Genomic DNA, 21,374 nt, shown 5'->3' on the forward strand with positions numbered 1-21,374 from the left:
GTGTGATCAGAAGGTAGAATGTCATAGTTAAGATGAGTTGTAATTTGCTCAAGCTTTGTCTTTCTGATTTATACCCCCTTTGCTTATGGTGAGGTTCGAGTGCAGTCTTTAATGCCAGTGAACATAGGAGCAGCAGGAGGCCATTCAGCCCCTCGAGCCTGTTCTACCATTCTATTAGATCATGACTGATCTGTACCTCAACTCTGTTCATCTGCCTTTGCTCCATATCCCTCGATACCCTTACCCATCAAAAATTTATCGATCTCAGTCTTGAAAATTTCAATTCCACTGCCTTTGGGGAGAAGAGAGTCCCAGATTTCCGCTACCCTGACTGTGAAAAAGTGTTTCCTGATTTCACTCCCGAACGGCCTAGCTCTAATTTTAAGATTATTCTGGATTCCCCCACCAGAGGTAACAGCTTCTCTGTATTACCCTATCGAACCCCTTTATCCTTTTAATCACCTCGCTTAGAGCACCCCCCCAAGCTTCTAAACTCAAGGGAATATAAGCCAAGTTAACGTAACCTGTCCTCACAACTTAACCCTTTAAGCCCCTGGTGAATCTATGCCCACAGTTTTTAACCGCTGTTAGTTTGTATTTCGGTTAGGATCTCGCCGTATTATAGTTTGGATATTGAATTCTGGATTATTACTTAATAAGCACGCGGTAGTTACTTCATAATCATTGGCTCCCTCAGCACTTGCGCCAAATCCCGCCAACGCCGCGGTGAGTAATGGCGGTCAGCGCCAACGGAATGTTGGCTTTAATTGCGATTGGGACTCTACTCATTGGAGTTCAGAAGAATGAGAGGCGATCTTATTGAAACATATAAGATTGTGAAGGGGCTTGATAGGGTGGATGCGGTGAGGATGTTCCCAAGGATGGGTGAAACTAGAACTAGGGGGCATAATCTTAGAATAAGGGGCTGCTCTTTCAAAACTGAGATGAGGAGAAACTTCTTCACTCAGAGGGTAGTAGGTCTGTGGAATTTGCTGCCCCAGGAAGCTGTGGAAGCTACATCATTAAATAAATTTAAAACAGAAATAGACAGTTTCCTAGAAGTAAAGGGAATTAGGGGTTACGGGGAGCGGGTGGGAAATTGGACATGAATTTAGATTTGAGGTTAGGATCAGATCAGCCATGATCTTATTGAATGGCGGAGCAGGCTCGAGGGGCCGATTGGCCTACTCCTGCTCCTATTTCTTATGCTCGCAGAAGGGGAACGTAGAGCCAGACTAGAATCAAAGAACCCCCTTGAACTTCACATCATCCTTTCTAAAATGAATTCCCACCCTGAACTGATTTCAAGGCTGTAATCCCATCTCAGGGTTCAGATGACGGCTATGAACTGCTTTGAACTTTGCCCTCCCGGTTGATGACATCATCTGAACGTCTGCTTATGTTACTTGTTTTGGAATGGCTCCCGGGTATCCATTATGCTCCAATAGTAAGACTCACTTGATAAGGGCTACAAGGCTGCCAAAGAGCTTGTGGTATTTGGGATGTGATTTATAACGCTGCTTGTCCTTTTGTTTTCTTAAGTCTGGAAAGCATCACATCACGTGACTGCTGTGGAAATATCATACCTTTGTCGATTCAGTTTTCTTCCCCTTTGACTCAGGCTGGGGGTGAGGCTCCACTGGATGCTGGGTCCTCTCCACCAAAGTGCCCGCTCTTCACAGCGGGCTGTGTGACCATGAGAGGCTTTGCAGCTGAACCATGATCCTGACCTCAGCTGACCTCCACCTCAGGTACCGCCCTGTCCAGCAGGGGTCACTGGATAGCAAGTCAGAGCCTGGTGGATTTTTTCTCTCTCCCCTTCCTTTTTTTTATTTGTTTATGGGAGGCACTGGCAGGGCCAGCATTTATTGCCCATCCCTAATTGCCCTCGAGAAGGTGGTGGTGAGCCACCTTCTTGAACAACGGAGTGGCTTGCTCGGTCATTTCAGAGGGCAATTAAGAATCAACCACGTTACTGTGGGTCTGGAGTCACATATAGGGGAAGGACGGCAGGTTTCCTTCCACTAAAGGACATTAGTGAACCAGATGGGTTTTTACGACAATCTGGTAGTTTCATGGCCACCATTACTGATACTAGTTTTTTTTTGTTCCAGATTTTTATTTAATTAATATGAATTTAAATTCCCCAGCTGCTGTGGCGGGATTTGAACTCATGACTCTAGAATATTAGTTTAGGTCTCTGGATTACTAGTCCAGTAACATAACCACTATGCTACTGTACCCATAACCACTATGCTACTGAACCCATAACCACTAGGCTACCGGACCATCCTCAGCCTCCTCACTGTCACCCTCAGACTGGGAATCAAAGCCATGACCCTCTGCTCTGGGTCGGCTGAGTGCTGCACAACATGGTGTATTTACCTGCTAGGTCGCTGAGCAGCTTACCAATATGATACCTAAACAGTTATGCACGGGTTTTAAATAGACGCTGTTTCAGGGGTTGCATTGTGATTCGATAACGATCTTCACACATATCAGGATCACTCGGCTGGTTCTGAAATAATCTGTTTATAGAATCCGTAGTCACTTTTCATTTCAGTTAAGACGTACCCATTTCGGGCAGCCAGTGTTAGTATCGAGCACTCCCAGGTCAGGTACAGCATGGGTTAGATGCAGGGTAAAGCTCCCTCTACTCTGCCCCCAAAAAGGTTTGCCTCAGTCCCAATCTCAACAACAACAGCTTGCATTTATATAGCGCCTTTGACGTAATAAAATGTCCCAAGGCGCTTCACAGGAGCGTTACCAGACAAAAATTGACATCGAGATGGGTGCTCGCCACTGCACCAGTGTGACATTGTCCTGGTTTCTCACAGCGGCCGGCCTGTCATTTCTCTGAATGAGACTGACAATTTGTGCTGAATTAGTGTCAATTTGAGGGCAGTTTTGTGTTACGGACTCTTACCCAGTAGGAAATTAATTAAAGAATAATTTAAATTCATATCTGCATCCCCGAAAAATGATTGTGCCCAAACAGCACCACTCTTAAACTTTTAAAACTTTTCGATTGAAGTGTCGTATTTACATAGAAATATATTTTAAAAATGCTCCACTCCTGAAGCTTTCGACTTCATGATGGGATGTGGCTCGTCAGGTGCTGGTCACCTTCCAGCAGTTCAGCCGAGTGCCCATTCCTGACGTGTGACTCCAAACAGTAAGTGTCGGCGGGCTATTCGACTAGTTTAGGCATCGCAGCCAAGCCTGATTCTTTTCCCAGCCAAGGGTCACTAAAGCCAACTTCCAGTGGGAGGGTGCGGCACAATGAGTGGGTGCAGGAAGCCCCCCCCCTGCTGATTTTCCCCTCTTGAAGCCAGGTGCACTGAGGGGTTAAACCCAGCCACCTTGGCTAAAGTAAGCTGATTTCGGATTGACCAGTGTTTAAATCTGGGACCCACCGGGAGTGGGCTAAAGCTACATACTCTGTGCACTTCCCGTTTGCGCCACTTGTCTTCCTGTTGTCACTTTTTGTGTCAGCTATATTCCTAGGCTCACGGTTTGTAATGGAAAAAGTCTCTTTAAGCTCGTTGCTCTGTGCAATCTGGCCCCTGGCTCTCCACAATTCAAAAGGCTCTCTGACTTTTTTTTAATTCAACCATCCAGTGTTTCCCTCAGTAAGTCAAGATGCTACTGCCCAAAGTAAGGGTTTAACCTAAATATTTTTAATAATCGGCATGTTTCACATGTACATAATTTCATTGATCTATTTGGTTGTCTTTTGTGTCTCTTGATTCCTTCATTAAAGTTTTTATTTGAAAGGCCAAACCTCTCCCAAAAGCCTGGGCCTGGGATTGATATTTCTGCCTGAAGCAGTGATGCTGTGAGCTGAATTGGGATTGTACAGTCTGAGCATGTGCAGTGTAGCCACTTTCCCAGGATGCATGGTACTATTCAGTCAGCCGTACAGGGCCAATATCTTTCCTTTAGCTTCCAGCAGTTTCTGCTCAAAAAATGTTTCAAGATTATTAAAAGAAAAGCTCGAAAGCTGGTTTCAGAAGCTTTACTGAGTTCAGATTAATGTTGAGTGTGTTTGTACGTGTGTGACAGGAAACAAAGTGATTGCACACCTGTTGTAGCCTTTGATTTGTGCTCTACAGTCTGTAGAGAGTGACAGAGGCAGAGATTAGGATCAGGGGCATGAGAGAGAGAGAGAGAGAGTGACAGTGACAGAGACTGGGATCGGGGCAAGAGAGAGAGAACGAGAGAGAGAGAGAACGAGAGGAGTGAGAGAGAGTGACAGAGGCAGAGATTAGGATCAGGGGCAAGAGAGAGAGAATGAGAGCGAGAGAGTGAAAGAGACAGAGACTGGGATCAGGGGCAAGAGAGAGAGAACGAGAGAGAGAGAGAGAACGAGAGAGAGAGAGAGAACGAGAGAGAGAGTGAGAGAGCGTGACAGAGACAGAGATTAGGATCGGGGGCAAGAGAGAGAGAACGAGAGAGAGAGTGAGAACGAGAGAGAGAGAGAGAGAGAGTGACAGAGAAAGAGGTTAGGATTAAGGGCAAGAAAGAGAGAAAACGAGAGAGAGAGAGAGTGTGACAGACAGAGACTGGGATCAGGGGCAAGAGAGAGAGAATGAGAAAGAGAGAGAGAGTGAAAGAGACAGAGATTAGGATCAGGGGCAAGAGAGAGAGAACGAGAGAGAGAGAGAGAGTGACAGAGACAGAGACTGGGATCAGGGGCAAGAGAGAAAGAACGAGAGAGAGAGAGAGAGAGAGTGAGTGAAAGAGACAGAGACTGGGATCAGGGACGAGAGAGTGAGAGAACGAGAGAGAGAGTGAAAGAGACAGAGATTAGGATCAGGGGCAAGAGAGAGAGAACGAGAGAGAGAGAGAGTGAAAGAGACAGAGATTAGGATCAGGGGCAAGAGAGAGAGAACGAGAGAGAGAGAGAGTGAAAGAGACAGAGACTGGGATCAGGGGCAAGAGAAAGAGAATGAGAGAGAGAGAGAGAGAGAGTGTGAAAGAGACAGCGACTAGGATGAAGGGTAAGAGAAAGAGAAAATGTCTGAGATCAAAGAGCAAGAAAGAAATAAAGACTTGCATTTCTACAGTGCCTTCTACGATCTCAGGATATCCCAAAGCGCTTTACAGCCAATGAAGTACTTCTGAAATGTCGTCACTGTTGTATTGTAGGAACGTGGCAGCCAATTTGCGCACAGCAAAATCCCACAAACAGCAATGATTGGATAATCTGTTTTTTTAGTGATGTTGGTTGAGGGATAAATATTGGCCAGGACACCGGGGAGAACTCCCCTGCTCTTTTTCGAATAGTTCCATGGGATCTTTTATGTCCACCTGAGAGGGCAGACCTCGTTTTAACATCTCATCTGAAAGACGACACCTCTGACAGTGCAGCACTCCCTCAGTACTGCACTGGGAGAGTCGGCCTAGATTTTGTGCCCAAGTCTCTGGAGTGGGATTTGAACCCACAACCTGCTGACTCATAGCTCTATAATACCGCAATATTAACCCCCACCTAGTAAACTAATCAATCTTAGATTAAAAATATAAAATATTCAAACACTCTGCTTGCCTTTGACCTGTCATTCCTCATCTCTCCCATACTATCTTCGTCCTTTTATTATTTTAAATTTTCTTTTACTGGCTTTCTAACACATTCCATTTGTTCAAACTTATTTTTTAAAAAGTTTAACTGTTTTCCCTTTGCTCCTCCTGACTCCTTGATCACTCCATCCGTTTTGGAAGTGGGCACAGGGTTTTTTTTGTCTTAAAAGGGTTTTCATTGACTGCAAATCCGCGTTAAAGGTCAGTTTCCACCCAAGTGGAAGCCCAGATTGAGAAGATTGGTTTGGTTAAAGGTGCATTTATATAGCGCCTTTAACGTAGTAAAATGTCCCAAGGCTTCACAGGAGCGATTATCAAACAAAATTTGACACCGAGCCACATAATGAGACATTAGGACAGGTGACCAAAAGCTTGGTCAAAGATATAGGTTTTAAGGAGCGTCTTAAAGGAGGAGAGAGAGGTAGAGAGGTGGAGAGGTTTAAGGAGGGAATTCCAGAGCTTAGGGCCTCGGCAGCTGAAGGCACGGCCGCCAATGGTGGAGCGATGAAAATCGGGGATGCGCAAGAGGCCAGAATTGGAGGAGCGCAGAGATCTCGGAGGGTTGTAGGGCTGGAGGAGATTACAGAGATAGGGAGGGGGCGAGGCCATGGAGGGATTTGAAAACGAGGATGAGAATTTTAAAATCGGGGTAATGCCACGCCTGGGAGCCAAAGTAGGTCAGCGAGCACAGGGGTGATGGGTCTGAGTCTGATAGTGAAGGATGCTAGGAATGTTGGACTGGGAGCGTTCGAAAGAAACAAATAACTTGCATTTCTAAAGCACCTTTCACATCTTCAGGACATCACTAAGCTCTTCACAGCCAATGAGGTATTTCTGAAGTGTGGTCACTGTAGTGTGGGGAGATACAGCAGCCAATACGCACACAGCAAGGTCCCACACAAAGAACGAGATTGGTGGTGTTGGGTGATAAATGTTGGTCAGGACGTCAAGAGGTCTCTCCTGTTAATCTTTTTTAGTGATGTTGATTGAAGGATAACAGTGCCATGGGATACAACCCTCTGAAGTCTCTGTTTTCCCCCAGCTCTGGTCTCTTGCACATCCCCCATTTCCTTCGGCCCTCCATTGGCGGCCGTGCCTTCAGCTGTCGAGGCCCTCCACTAAACCTCTCCGCCTCGCTCTCCTCCTTTAAGGCCGCCCCTAAAACTTACCTCTTTCACCAAGCTTTTGGTCACCTGTCCTAATGTCCTCTTCTCTGGCTAGGTGTCTAGATTTGTTCGATAACACCCCTGGGACCTATTACTACCTTCCATGCAAGTCGTTATGTGATCTTTTCAATTCTTCTAAGCAGGCACGGGGCCTTGGTTCAATGGCAGCACCTCCAACAGTGCAGCACTTTCTCAGTCCTGCACTGGGAGCGTCAGCCTGCTTTGAGTGCTTAATGTCTACTGGTGTGGGGCTTGAACCCATGATCTTCTGACTCAGAAGCATGAGTGCCACCCACTGAGCCATGACTGACACATGGTTAACGCAAGATGAGTTTGGACGGCTTCTGATCTTCAAACTTGGAAAAGTCACCGTCAGGCAGCCGTCGGCCTGAGACCGTGCGATGATCGGCCAAGGGGGTCTGGGGCATTTACAGGGTTAACTATCTTGATATCTTGTGCTGCTTTGGGCGTCAGCCTTGGCTCAGTGGGTACCACTCGTGCTTCTGGGATCAGAAGGTCATGGTTTCCAAGCCCCGCTTCAGAGATTTGAGCACGTAATCTAGACTGACACTCCAGTGCATTACTGAGGGAGTGCTGCACTGTTGGAGGTGCCGTCTTTCAGATGTGGACATTAAATCAAGGCCCTGCCTGCCCTCTACGTTGCATGTAAAAGATCACATGGCACTATTCAAAGAAGAGCAGGGGAGTTCTCCCTGGTGTCCTGGCTGCTATCTATCCCTCAACAAACACCTTAAAAAAGCAGATGATCTGGTCATTATCACATTGCTGTTTGTGGGAGCTTGCTGTGTGCAAATTGGCTGCCATGTTTCACCATTACAACAGTGACTACACTGCAAAAGTACTTCATTGGCTGTAAAGCACTTTGGGACTCCCATTAAAGGTGCTATATAAATGCAAGATTTTTTTTCTTTATCCCAATCTAGGCCAGTGGCATGAGGTTTACTTGAGAATTGTACTTGACTGGGCGACAATGCGATACTTTTTCACCGTTTCAAAATGTAATTTTCCGCTACATTTTTGTGCTGATAGCTGAATGTCGTCAATGCTAGAGAACAGAACATCTTTCAAATTGATTGGTCACTTACTGTCAGCTTCGAACACCCCAGGCCAGGTATTGAACTGATCTAGGCAGAGTTAAGCTCCCTCTACTCTATCCCTACGATGCATCTCCGACCCCTCCACAGCAGAGCACCTCGAGTGCACCAGTCAAAGCTGCAGACAACAGCAACTTGCATTAAGAGGGAGGTTTTAAGGAGCATCTTAAAGGAGGAGAGAGAGGCGGAGAGGTTTAGGGAGGGAATTCCAGAGCTTAGGGCCGAGGCAGCTGAAGGCACGGCCGCCAATGGTGGAGCGATTAAAATCGGGGATGCGCAAGAGGCCAGAATTGGAGGAGCGCAGAGATCTCGGAGGGTTGTAGGGCTGGAGGAGGTTACAGAGACAGGGAGGGGCGAGGCCATGGAGAGATTTGAAAACAAGGATGAAAATTTTAAAATCCCGGACTGGGAGCCAATGTAGGTCAGCGAGCACAAGGGGTGATGGTTGAAGGGGAGTTGGTGTGAGTTAGGAGATGGTTTTTACAGTGTAGATTTATCCATGCTGAAAGCTGCCCTGAGATTCATTTCACATTGAATCCTTCCGGCCAGTAGAGAGAGGAAAAAACATTGCATCCTAGCAGTCTGGGCTGGACTTGAGCCCAGATCTCAGAGCTTAAAGGTCAGTGTGTAACCCACTGCTCCATCCCCTTCTCTCTCCCCTCAATATGCCATCCTTTTTATAGTACACTTCATTTTAAAATATTTTGAGTGAAATGCATTTAATATTTGGCAGAAAATGGACAGATTTGTACCCATTTGATCTCTGGGCGACTGTTCTCAGTGTACGTTTTGTAGAATTATAATTATTTCTGGATCTTGCATCCATTTTTGTGCCTGTGCATTTTTTTCACTGCCGAAAAGTGCAATATCACTTTAAATAAAGGCACATAGTTGAGTCACTTGTAACTTCCTAGCTTATGAGGCAAAATATTAACCACATTTTAATAAAGACGCTATTTCCCTATTTAATGTGTAGAAATCCCCGTTGCCACTCACCTGGAGCCAAAGACTGACAGTACACACAAAGAAAGAAAGGGAGACTTGCATTTATATAGCATCTTTCACGACCTCAGGACGTCCCAAAGCGCTTTACAGCCAATGAAGTATTTTGGAAGTGTAGGAATGTAGGAAACGCAGCAGCCAATTTGTGCACAGCAAGCTCCCACAAACAGCAATGTTTTAATGACCAGATAATCTGTTTCAGTGATGTTGGTTGAGGGATAAATGTGGGCCAGGACACTGGGGAGAACTCCCCGGCTCTTCTTTGAAATAATGCTTTGGGATCTTTTACGTCCACCTGAGAAGGCAGAAGATACACCTCTGACAGTGCAGCAGCACTTCACAGGAGTGACACTACATAAACACAAGTTCTTATTGTTGAGAGTGGCTCTCATAAATCAATCGTTAATTAAAGGGACATTAACAAATGAGCGACTCATACCAGCGTCACAGACGACCACAGTGACCAGATCTGAAGTCTCTCCCTCAGAAAAAATTAATAGCAGCCTGAGGACAGGTTTCTGAAACGGAAACCTCAAGATCCTATTTCGCGACTGTCATAATTGCTCGTCCCCCTCATTAACAGTGATCATTACAGTTCCGTTCTGTGGAATTTTCCAGGTCTTCCTTCTGTAGCCGGGCTCTTTGGTCATTAGGAGTGAAAGTGAGATGAGAATGCTTTTCATGGATGGTTATGAAATCATTAACATTGCGGTCACTTAAACCAATAAAGGAAATATCATGAAATAATCGCAGAGACCTCCCTGACGGGATGTTTTCAGAATCCTGGTTCTGATCCACGCCTTGTATTTACAGCGAGTGCACCTCACGGTTTCAGCTTTGGATTATTTGTGCGCTTGAGATCTTTCCCCCCCCCATTTCTCCTTGTTTTTGGTTCCCCCTTGTGTTGTACATTATCCCCCCACCGGGGAATCCCCCCCTCTTACCCAACTCCTGAGTCAAAGCCATTCTTTATCCATTAGGCAAGAGGGCGTGCGACGGCAGCCAAGGGGTTGGAAAGACCGTCGTTCTGATTTCCCTTCTCTTTGAGGACGTCCCAAGCCTTTGCTACGATATGACCGAGATAGGGAACTCGTCCCGATGGGCTTTAAGCCGTGGATCTGTGGCTCAGTTTGTCGCACACGTTAACACACGTGGGACACGGAGTGCATGCGTGTTCAGACATGTGAGCAGATAGCGTTTGGATGTGAAAGCCCTGCAGATGTTTAAAAACCAATCGGACGCTGCAGTGGGGGAGGGGGGAACATCAGGATACTTCTGGATAGATGGACGAAGATGGGCCAAATGTCCTCCCTCATTTATAATTATCTTGTGATGCTGAGTGAGTGTGCAAATAGTTGAAATGTGAGAAACGGTGGGGCCTTAAAGGATTGGACACATACTGACCAATGCTTTGGCGCATATATGCAAATATCAAAAGAATTTGACCGCATTCCCATAATCCCTTTTGATCTCCCACATCGAGCTCCCCCACGCCAATTCTTAATGCAACGGGAATTTATATTTGTTGCTCGTATTAAACAAGTAAGCAAGAGCCTCAGCTCATTCAATGTTTGACCCAAAAAAAATGGCTCCTCCGACAATGCAGCATTCTCTCAGTAGTACACTGAAGTGCCGGCCTAGATAATGCGCCCAAGTCCCTCGTGGGGCTTGGAAGACACAGCCTCCTAGCCCAGGGGTGAGAGTGCTACAGCTGAGCCAAACTGTCTCTTGTCAAAGGAGGAAATTTCCACCCACCCTCCGATTAAAGGGAAAGTCTTTCTGAGAGATCGGAGATCTGTCCAGTTTTAAGTCTTATGAATCTCCATATTCTATGTGGATGCTACATCAAAAGACGTGGTCTGATCTTTGTTTACGTGGATTGCTTAATGACCTGCAGGAGATACGAGCCCCAGAATTCCTGTGACAGCCTCCTGGGGCTGGACTTGGGAATGAGCAAAACTTCCAACTGCCCCATGGATGAGCCACTGATTTTGCCCTAGATCCTGGGATGAGGGGTATATATTGGTCAAGCAATTTGGATGCTCCTGGATTCCTCATGAGAATAATGGTCTCCAATTCCTAGTGTCTTGCTTTCCCAACAATCGATCGCTCGCCGATTGATTGCTGCATTGACTGCTCTGCGATTGATTGTTACAGAGAAACGGGCCTTTGAAGCGATGCTGGGCCTCACCTCCTCCAGGTCCAGGAACAGGAACCTTGCTCACTCGTACGTCTGCCTCATGCGGGCGCACATGGCGTTTTGGGGCAAAGGAGGCTGGACTGGCGGGATGACATCATCCTGCCAGCGTCACCTCTTACCGCGAAGTCCATACCAAACGGCACCGGTGCAAAAAGCACCGCCAACCTCTGGCAGAATTTTACAAAGCAGGAAAATGGCAGCGGAATCTGGCGTGACTGGGCTTCACCCCAAATTCCTGCCTTGCCCCCCTCCCACCCCCGCCCACATTGCTGGAGTATTCCACCCCTGGAACGGAGGAATTGTGAGGCCGTAAAATCCACCAAGGTGCTAGAAATGATCAATATGGATCATTGGACTATTAATACCTCATACCTCCAGTTCTGGTCTTTGTAACTGTCTCATCAGGGGGTCCTGCAACTAAAACTTGTGGTTTGGCCGTGCCCCAAAAGTGAATTAGTTATCTGGTTTCTGAGAGACCACCAAGATACCTGAGTAACCTAATGTGAATGATTGATCTGGTTGGTGGGAGATGCATTTATCAATGGATTGGCTTTGATTGATAAGTCCGTCAGTGAATTGGCTTTGATTAATTCAGAGTGATATCTGCCAGGCTTCCTTTCCTCACCAGGATCAAAGTAAATCATACTTCTGGGGCTGGTGTCTGATGTCACTCAGTTCCTCTCTTACTGTCCAGTAATATGGGTAAAGGCTATTGAAGGACTCACAGGGTTCATTCCTCGTAATGTTCTCCAAGTACCCGTAGTGTTGCCCATGTACCTGTAGAGTTGCCCATGTACCTGTAGTATTCCCCATGTACCTGTAGAGTTGCCCATGTACCTGTAGAGTTGCCCATGTACCTGTAATGTTCCCCATGTACCTGTAGTATTCCCCATGTACCTGTAGAGTTGCCCATGTACCTGTAGAGTTGCCCATGTACCTGTAGTATTCCCCATGTACCTGTAGAGTTGCGCATGTACCTGTAGAGTTGCCCATGTACCTGTAGTGTTCCCCATGTACCTGTAATGCTCCCCATGTACCTGTAGAGTTGCCCATGTACCTATAAAGTTGCCCATGTACCTGTAGTGTTCCCCGTGTACCTGTAATGCTCCCCATGTACCTGTAGAGTTGCCCATGTACCTGTAGTGTTCCCCATGTACCTGTAGTATTCCCCATGTACCCGTAATGTTCCCCATATACCCGTAGTGTTGCCTGTGTACCCGTATTGTTACTCACTGTGTTACTTTGTTTCCCTCTAATTTTTACCCTTTCTGACCGGGTCTCGCTGCAGGTCCACGAATTGTGTGATAATTTCTGCCACCGGTACATCAGCTGCTTAAAGGGGAAGATGCCGATCGACTTAGTGATCGATGACCGTGACGCAGGCTCAAAATCTGACCTGGAAGATTTCACAGGATCCTGCACCAGCCTCTCCGATCAGGTAGGAAGCATTTATTCAATCGGGGGAAAGCGGTTAAAGACACAGGCCTCCTTTGAGATGCACATGGTTGTGGCAGAAATCTCCCATATCCAATCCATTGATGGTACTTTGACTGTCTCAGAGTCTGGCATTGTTTCCTCAAACTATCTGTGCGGTTCCTTTTTGAAAAATGAATTAAGTATTTATTGAGTGCATAAACGAAGGGTTATGGATTATATCAGCATTGTTGTTTTGGTTCATTTTTACAATGACGTAGACTTAAACTATCAATGTATCCATCTGAATATCATCTCTCTGCAATTATAGTGGATGTTTCAACTCATTTATCTTAAATCACAGCGAGAGAAATTTTAGACAAAGTCATTAAGTATTGGGCGCAATTATTCCAAAGCATAATTTCAAGGGCAGTGTTGCTTTTTGGGCCTTGTGGGTTAGGTACTCAGGGCACTGAGCTCAAATCAGGTCCAGGCTGATGGAGTGAGTTCCCTCTCACTGTAAGGGTCCTACATGCAATGAGTTGGAGAAGGTCTCAATCCAATTCCCCATATACCTTGGTTTAAGATGTTGTTATTGGAAAACCGTAGGCAATGGACCAGTGATTTTACAACAAACGCCAGCGACAGTTGCCGAGGTACTTGGCTAAGACTCGGAAGCTCTGTCCCCCAGTCGTTATCTCTTCTGTTCTTTGCCTGCCTCGCACGTCCTAGATTCTAACCTTGAGAAACACGACTCACTAAAGATATTTCACAGAGAATGCACGCTGCCTTTAGTAGTGGAGCATTGGAATCGTATTGAGGGGTTTGGTAGCCTAGAATGGGGTATTGGCTGCTGTCCAGAGGGGGTTTAGTAGCCAGTGTTGGTGTTGGACTGCCATTCAGGGGATGCTATAACACGAGTGGTGGAACCTTGGACTCTAGCTTGGAGGGTAGGCAAGGATTGACCTGTCCAACAGAACCGGCCTTCTTCAGCCTCCTAGTCTTCCCAAAGATTGCTATGTTCTTGTCTTTGAAACTATTAACTTAGTAAAAGAAAGAAAGAACTTGCATTTATATAGCACCTTTCACAACCTCAGGACGTCCCAAAGCGCTTTACAGCCAATGAAGTACTTTTTTTGAAGTATAATCGCTGTTGTGATGTAGGAAACACAGCAGCCAATTTGTGCACAGCAAGATCCCACAAACAGCAACTAATCTGTTTTAAGTGTTGGTTGAGGGATAAATATTGGCCCAGGACGCCGGGGAGAGCTCCCCTGCTCTTCTTCGAAGTAGTGGCCGTGGGATCTTTTACGTCCACCTGAGAGGGCAGACGGGGCCTCGGTTTAACGTCTCATCCGTTTATGATGTTTTGGTAATGACCATGCGCCACTGTGTTTCCCTTTGTCCATCTTCGGTAACGGGATATTGAACAGAGCTAATTGGGCCCCAAACGGGTGCAGAGAGAAATCAGGAATCCTGCCAAAGCAGAGTCCTGGCCTCTCCAAATGGGTTTGGAACCGTACAGTTGAATTGTACATTATTGCTGCCAGTCCCAAGGATGGTAAAACTATTACCTACAAACTTCATTTGTCAGAGTTTAGGTCAGACAAAAGCCATACTGTTTCTTGAAACTGGGAGATTATCCAACGCCACCCTCTCTCCTCCCACTCCTTGTACAGAATTTGAAAGTTCCTGGAATGGGTCTTTGGCTGGCCTGTGTGTGGTTGGAGAGCATGGTATAAGGATCAGTGTTGTCACTATCAACAGGATCGGCCCCTTCGATTGTAATTAGAGTTTGATTGTTTGGTCCCGGGATGGATCAGTTGTTAAGCGAACTGCCCAGGAGAGGTATTGAACAGTTCTGGAACAGGACTTCCCCTGGTTTGATTCCCACCGTCTCGGCTCCTGTACGAGGAATGACCACTTGAGGGAGGGCTGCAGGTGCCCATGGTAACGTAACCCAGTGCAGCTCGGTGCTTTCAGGAGGGGAGGGAAGAAAATCACAAATAAAATCAGATTCGCCCCTGGGGCTGAACACAATCAATATTGGAGTCACTTACATTTTATAAAGATAATTCTTTTCCCTTCAAATGACTCTCTGATTTAGAGAGTAGGAATATTAACCCTGATCATTTTGATGTGGAGGACTCACCAATGGGGGCTCCGCTCGCAGAATCAGACCCGGGAACTTACCCGTCCGGCTTGCAGCCTGGTCTTCTTTCCGCAGGCCGATTTGGCGCCAAAATATGGGCCTACGCACAGGCCTCGTTTCATCACGTTGCTGGTTTAGAAAAGGCCCCCCGAGGCTGAATCTTCTCACTTTGAGAGAGACTCCACTTGGAGCGAGCATCTCGCCCTTAACTGGGTGCGGGGGAGTCCTGCGGTTCGGCCTACCTAAGCAGGCTTCTTAAAGGGAATTTCAGGGTCTGGTAAAAGTCTAGTGTTGAGGGACGGTGTAGAATGTGTGAGATCTAATTAGCCGCCCGTCATACACCATGACCAATTGTCATCGAAGTTGATGGAAGGAAAAAATCAGGCCTGGGGTATAACAGGTGTACACTGCTATCTAGATTTATTTAAACCGTGGAGATAAGAGATCCCACAGAGCTGTTTGAAGAGCAGGGAGTTCTCCCAGTGTCCTGGCCAACATCCCTCCTTCAATCAACACCACTAAAACCAGATTAATGAGGCCCTTCATCTCATTGCGGTTTGCGAGATCTCTCCTGGTGTAAAACAATTGCTTTGTTTGCCTACATAGCAGTTCAAAGCAATTCATCGTACGTGAAGCACTTTAGGACATTTCTGAGAGAAGCATTATATAAATACAACTGTTCCCTTTTCACTTAATTATCACTTAAGGAACTGCATTCTCCGCAATCTACGGACATTTCCCAAAGCAAACCTCTACAATAAATTGACATCTCATCGCCAACGCATTCTCTTGCTCGTGTGAAAGTCTGTCACTCAGTTGGTATCTTTTTGCAATGAGCCCTTTCCATCGGAGCCGGGGAGCCCAGTACCTACAACTCCTGGGCGCTGGGCTATTCGACCAGGAGATCGGGAACCGAACCCAGTCTCCACCCACACCCACATTGAGGAGGAGGTGGAGGTCCACAGATTCCGGCTCAGTCTAGGGGTAGGTCGTCCCTCAGTTATGCCGCACTCTTGTCACCTCAACACCTGGCGGCACAGTTCTTGGGAGACACTGTACCAGCTGGCCGCATCCCCTGTGCTCTCCCAACTATTTGATTGAGTCCATTTTCCCTTTTCGTCCCCTCCTCTCTTGATTCACGCCGGGATGCGATTCCACCAACGGCAGCCCTCCAGTACCTCAATCAAGCGGTGAGATTGGGAAATGAATGGCAGTAGGCTATTTGACTGTGGGAGGCATTGCAACCAAACCCCATCTCATCCCCTCCCAAAGTACACACGATATCCTGTAGTGGTCAACGGAGCAGGTGCCCTGATTGTGTTTTCCCCCTCCCTCCTCTAACCCAATGGTACTGAGGCCAACTGTAATGAGCTCACCACTGCATACCCCCCCCCCACAAGAAGTGATGAAACTTGGGACCTGCCTGATGTGATTTCATAGAATCATAGAATCATTACAGCACAGAAGGAAGGCCATTCGGCCCATCGGGCCCATGCCGGCTCTTTCTAAGAGCAATCCAGTTAGTCCCACTCCCTCCGCCCTGTCATCACCATTTCAGCGCATTCCAGATCCTAACACCTCGCTGCGCAAAAGATTTCCCTCATGTCGCCTTTGGTTCTTTTCCCAATCACCTTAAATCTGCGTCCTCTGGTTCTCGACCCTTCCGCCAATGGGAACAGTTTCTCTTTATTTACTTTATCTAAACCCGTCGTGATTTTTATCAAATCTCCTCTCAGCCTTCTCCGCTCTAAGGAGAACAACCCCAACTTCTCCAGTCTATCCACATGACTAAAGTCCCTCTAACTCTAGAGGGTTAACTCCAGTTTGCTTCCCTGGTAAAGAGCAGGAAGAAGATCCATCCTCAATGAAATAGGTTGCACCACTTGCACAGCTGGTAACCATGGAGATTTACCCATTACTGACAACACACTGCAGCCATGTTTTGCCCTAGTATGTCGCACTCACCACGTCAATGTGCAGCTAACTCTAATCCACCATAGCAACCAACCATTCAAAGAGCAATTCAACAATTGCAGTGTAACAATTAGGGCTGCAAATAGCAACATCATTATTCCCGGCCAGAATGGAGATGATTGGGTCATTCCCCCGTCAATCACTGCTGTAACTGAGTGGGATTGATTTTATGCCTTTGTGTAACTATCCTCCACTCACTGCAATTTGCTGGAGCAATAATCCTGCTTTTATCGGGAGAAGTTGCTGTAGTTTCAGTCATGAGCTGTACTGGCTGTAGTTCATAGAGACTTTTTAAAAATAGATTCTGTAGACTGTTTGCTGTAGTGTACTGTTTAAATAGACTGCTGTGAGTCCTGCCATAAGTCCTGCTTTACCTCCAATTCATCGACACGGTGGTGTCAATCGACACTCTGAACAATTACAGGATGATCTACCTTCTGACTTCCGTGCTATGTGGAGATTTATGCAGCAAACGGGCCTCCTCAGTGTCAGGCTGGGCTGTTGATCACAACCGAAGGCCAGTCTGCCAACAGCAGAAGACCTGCGGCTTTGAGTCAGCACATTCTTAGCGTCAAGTAGCATGGGACCAGAAAAAGGCCCTTCGGCCCATCAAGCCCGACCTATCCTACACGGGATTGGTCAATCGCCAACCCCGAGGCAAAGTTCCGGCCCCCCCCCACCAATAAACCGAGTCAACTGAAGGTTTTCTTGTCTAATTTACATCCTGCGTTGTAACTCCTCGACCAGTTGCCTTTCTCGATATGACATCTCCAAGCTTCCAGGGGCTCAGGGCTCCTCATGTTCTGGACATTGTCGCATCCCTTTGCTCTCTGCTTATTTTTCTAACGTTCAATCCTGTTCCAAAACAGGTGTGTATTCAGTTCATTTTATATCAAAGGCATTGATTGAGAGTAGCTACACAGCATCAAAAACAGGGATTAGCTGAAAGCCTAACTGAGCAGGCCTCAATGCTTCAAGCACATTTCTATCAATATACAGGGATCTCGAGTTAATGGATTCCTCTTTGTGTGTGTATGGGAAGACCCTAGATGACAGAACGCCTGTACCTCTCCAGGGGTGGGTCAGAGGATGCACGAAGGAACATAAGAACATAAGAAATAGGAGCAGGAGTAGGCCATACGGCCCCTCGAGCCTGCTCCACCAATCAATCAGATCATGGCCGACCTTCGACCTCAACTCCACTTTCCAGCCCGATCCCCATATCCCTTGATTCCCCTAGAGTCCAAAAATCTATCCATCTCAGCCTTGAATATACTCAACGACTGAGCATCCACAGCCCTCTGGGGTAGAGAATTCCAAAGATTCACAACCCTCTGAGTGAAGAAATTCCTCCTCCTCTCAGGCTTAAATGGCCGACCCCTTATCCTGAGACTATGCCCCCCCTCCCAGGAGTGTGTCACTCAAAGGATAAAGGTGAGTCTTTCCATTAGTAATCTTTCTCTCCCCTCAGGGAGATAACAGGTCCTACACACAATGGTTCTCTGTACCTGAGCGATAATCAGGGCTGGCAGGGGACCAGAAATACCCATCCCCCCATCTCGGCTGGAGCAGCCCAACCCGGCGTTCCTACTGGGGAAGCATGGAAGGTGCCAATGGAAGCTCTGTGGGGGTGTGCCAGTTTTCTTCATCTGACTTGATATATTTATACAAATCTGTGTTTGCAGTGATAATGGTAACCTTCCTATGCCTCCCCCACCAACCCAAAACCCTTGGACTGTTAAAGGAATTCTGCAGGTCCTCATGCCAGAATATTCGGCTCCCACATGCACTTTCGGGGCGGCCATCTTTAGACTCAGTGCAGGAGTTTAACGCTGGAATAGAATGGGGGGGTTCCGGGGGGCTCAGCTTCAGCCATGTTCTCCGCACCTCCCCACTCAGTGACTCGGTCAGCTGCATTACGGGGTGGTCCGGGATGGAGTTGTCCCTGCAAAGTCCCACACCCTGAGCGTGTTACCACGGTGAAATTCTCAAGCTTCCAAAGGTTTCCCCAAAAGACGGGCGGGAAGAAAAATGGGGCCGGGTTGGGATTGGGGCAAGCTCCCCCTCACCCCCCCTCTACCAGCAAGTCAATTCTGAGATAAAACGTAGGGAGCAGGTCAGCAGCAGATGGGACGTGATGCTGGGACAGACCAGGACACCAGTCAGTGCCCAAGGAGGCCAATTGGCCCATCGTGCCTGTGCTGGCTCTTTGAACGAACTATCCGATTAGTCCCATTCCCCTGCCCTTTCCTCATAACAAAAAAACAGCTTCGTAAATCAAATCACTCAGCGATATTAAACCCATGTGTGGCCTCATGAATATTCAGGAGTTCATTTAAGGACATTTACATAAACTCCCAGTGTAATTTTCTCCTTCACTCGTGCTGCTGATGAGGGAGGAAGAGGGGAGGGTCCAGAATAAATTTAAATTAAATGAATCAGCTTTGACCATTATTTAATAAAGGGCGGGTTACTCTGCAGATTGTCACTGCTTGTTATAACTGGGCCGGGAATCATTCAAAGGGACTCGGATTGGGCTTTATTACAAGGCTCACAGGTGCCTTATCATTGAAACTTTTATTGAATGGGAGTTGGTGTTGTGTAACATTACATTATGGTGAAAGGCGGGAGAGACACTGATCCAGTGCTATGGAACCAAGGCGGGTGGATGGAGTTTAGATACAGCCATGATCTAATTGAATGGCGGAACAGGCTCGAGGGGCTGAATGGCCTCCTCCTGCTCCTATATTCACGATTCAATCTGTGAATTTTCGCTGTGGAGATATCAGGTCCAATTTGTTGCTGTGTTACCAGGAATGTCATCCCCCTGCAGGTATTGTACACCAGTGTCACTGGTACTGGGTAGTGTAGCAGGTCAGACCATGTCCCCTCACATCAGGAGCTAGGCTTCAAATCCAGCCTGGATTGACGGGATGGAAGACTTCCCTGCCTGTGAGATGAATTTGGTAGTCTCAACGCAGTTCTTCAAGGAGTGGTACAACACTGTCTAGGAACATAGGAACAGGAGGAGGCCATTCATGTGGTACAATCGCAGTGTACTGGGGAACAAGTGTATATTCCAATTGTCTCTCGCCCATTTTACAACAAGCAATGAGAAACGCCAAGCCTATGGTCAGTTAGTTCGAGTTTCCTGTCTCTAGTGGCACATGAGGCAACCTATTTCGTCCACTGCTGTCTGCCCAGACCAGGATATTCAACTCCGATTAATTCAATGCAGTGCTGAGGGAGTGCTGCACTGTCGGAGGTGCCGTCTTTTGGATGAGACGTTAAACCAAGGCCCCGTTTGCCTTCTCAGGTGAAGATCGCACGGCAATTTTCAAAAAAGATATTTATCTCTCCATTAACATCACTAATAACAGATTATCTGGTCGTTACCTCACTGCTGTTTGTGGGATCTTGCTGTGCGCAAATTGGCTCCCGCGTTTCCTCCATTACAACAGTGTCCACACTTCAAAAGTACTTCATTGGCTGTAAAGCGCTTTGAGGCGTCCTGAGGTTGTGAAAGACGCTATATAAATGCAAGTAAATAAAAAGGGGCAGTGGGGTCGAGTGTGACAGTGCAGGGCATTGCCAAGGCTGCATGGAGTATGAGAGAAGATGAGATAAATCAGGAGGTCATAAGGTCACCGCAAGTTTGGGTTTTAAAAGCCGACAGATTGTAGGAGGAAGGGAAGACTGAAGGAGATGGGAGCTCTCCTCTTTTTAGCTCCTGGCAAAGAGTGAGTCGGAGTCGGAGGCAGTGTGATGAGTCTCAACTTCAACACAGTGAGGATGCAGGGCACAGGGCAGAGGATTCAGAGCTGAGGAAGAACAAGACGGCAAAGTTCAGAGGAGAACAGACCACAGTTTTTGGACTCTGGGGGAAATCGTATTGTGTTCAGGAGGTGGTGGGGGGGGGGTCTGTGGGGGGAGGGGGATTGGGGGAAGGGGAGGAGGGGCGGGGGGATTGGAGGGAGGTGGGGATTGGGGGGAGGGAAAGGGGAGGAGTGGGTGGGCGGAGGGGCTCGGGGGGAGGTTGAATTATCCATCCCAGTTATGGGGGCAAGATTGAAGTCTTGAACAAATCAACATATTAAGCTGTAAACATGCCCTCTTCGGGTCTTTGCGCACCCTCATTAATACAGCCTCACATCTGTGTGCCGTTCGGCGAAAGCACTAACACATGAAACAGCTGCAGTGCGAACTCACATATTTTTATGACAGTCTTGTGAATGAGCCTCGCAGGAAACAGATGCGAGTCAATTAAGACTTGAAGAAATTAAAGGGGTTTGGTTTATGAAACTCGGCCAAACGAGAAAAGAAAAGAAGAGGGAATCAAAATCTAGAACTTCAAACAGAGTCTCACAGGGGTCGGAGATCACTGCCAGAGGAACTGCCTCCCAGTGAGGCCCGAAAGATAGAGTGTCCTTATCTGTCTGTCTGTGCATCAGTGAGTCTGGGACTGAGATCTACAACAGCTGGAGACCGAGCTGCAGGGTACGAATCTTGAGAAATGGTATTTGGACATCAATTGTCAGCGAGTTCTGAATGGAGCAACAACCATTTCAAAGTGGCAAGTTTTATGGAGGACAAGTCGGGGTGTTTTTGAGGTGCCGCCGTGGGCACTGTCACGGTTGGCAACTGCAGCTGCCCTCTGCTCCCACTGACACTGGCATTGGGCAACTGGACTGTGTAGCTCGGAGCCACACTGGCAGCTTTACACACCGATCGACCAATTGGGGCTTTCCTCTACGCAGTGTGCCTGCCCA

General features: G+C 47.2%; 1 protein-coding gene across 1 annotated transcript in view; it reads left to right on the top strand.

The window, feature by feature from the left end:
- Positions 1 to 21,374, top strand: part of LOC137305870 (homeobox protein Meis1-like) — a 202,871-nt gene that overhangs the window by 19,066 nt on the left and 162,431 nt on the right. The window contains exon 6 of the mRNA XM_067974806.1: positions 12,355 to 12,504. Within this exon, the coding sequence (XP_067830907.1) occupies positions 12,355 to 12,504 (150 nt within the window). The remainder of the gene's footprint in view (positions 1 to 12,354; positions 12,505 to 21,374) is intronic.

This window comes from Heptranchias perlo, chromosome 41 (genome assembly GCF_035084215.1).
Source record: "Heptranchias perlo isolate sHepPer1 chromosome 41, sHepPer1.hap1, whole genome shotgun sequence".
In the NCBI taxonomy this organism is placed as follows: Eukaryota; Metazoa; Chordata; class Chondrichthyes; order Hexanchiformes; family Hexanchidae; genus Heptranchias; species Heptranchias perlo.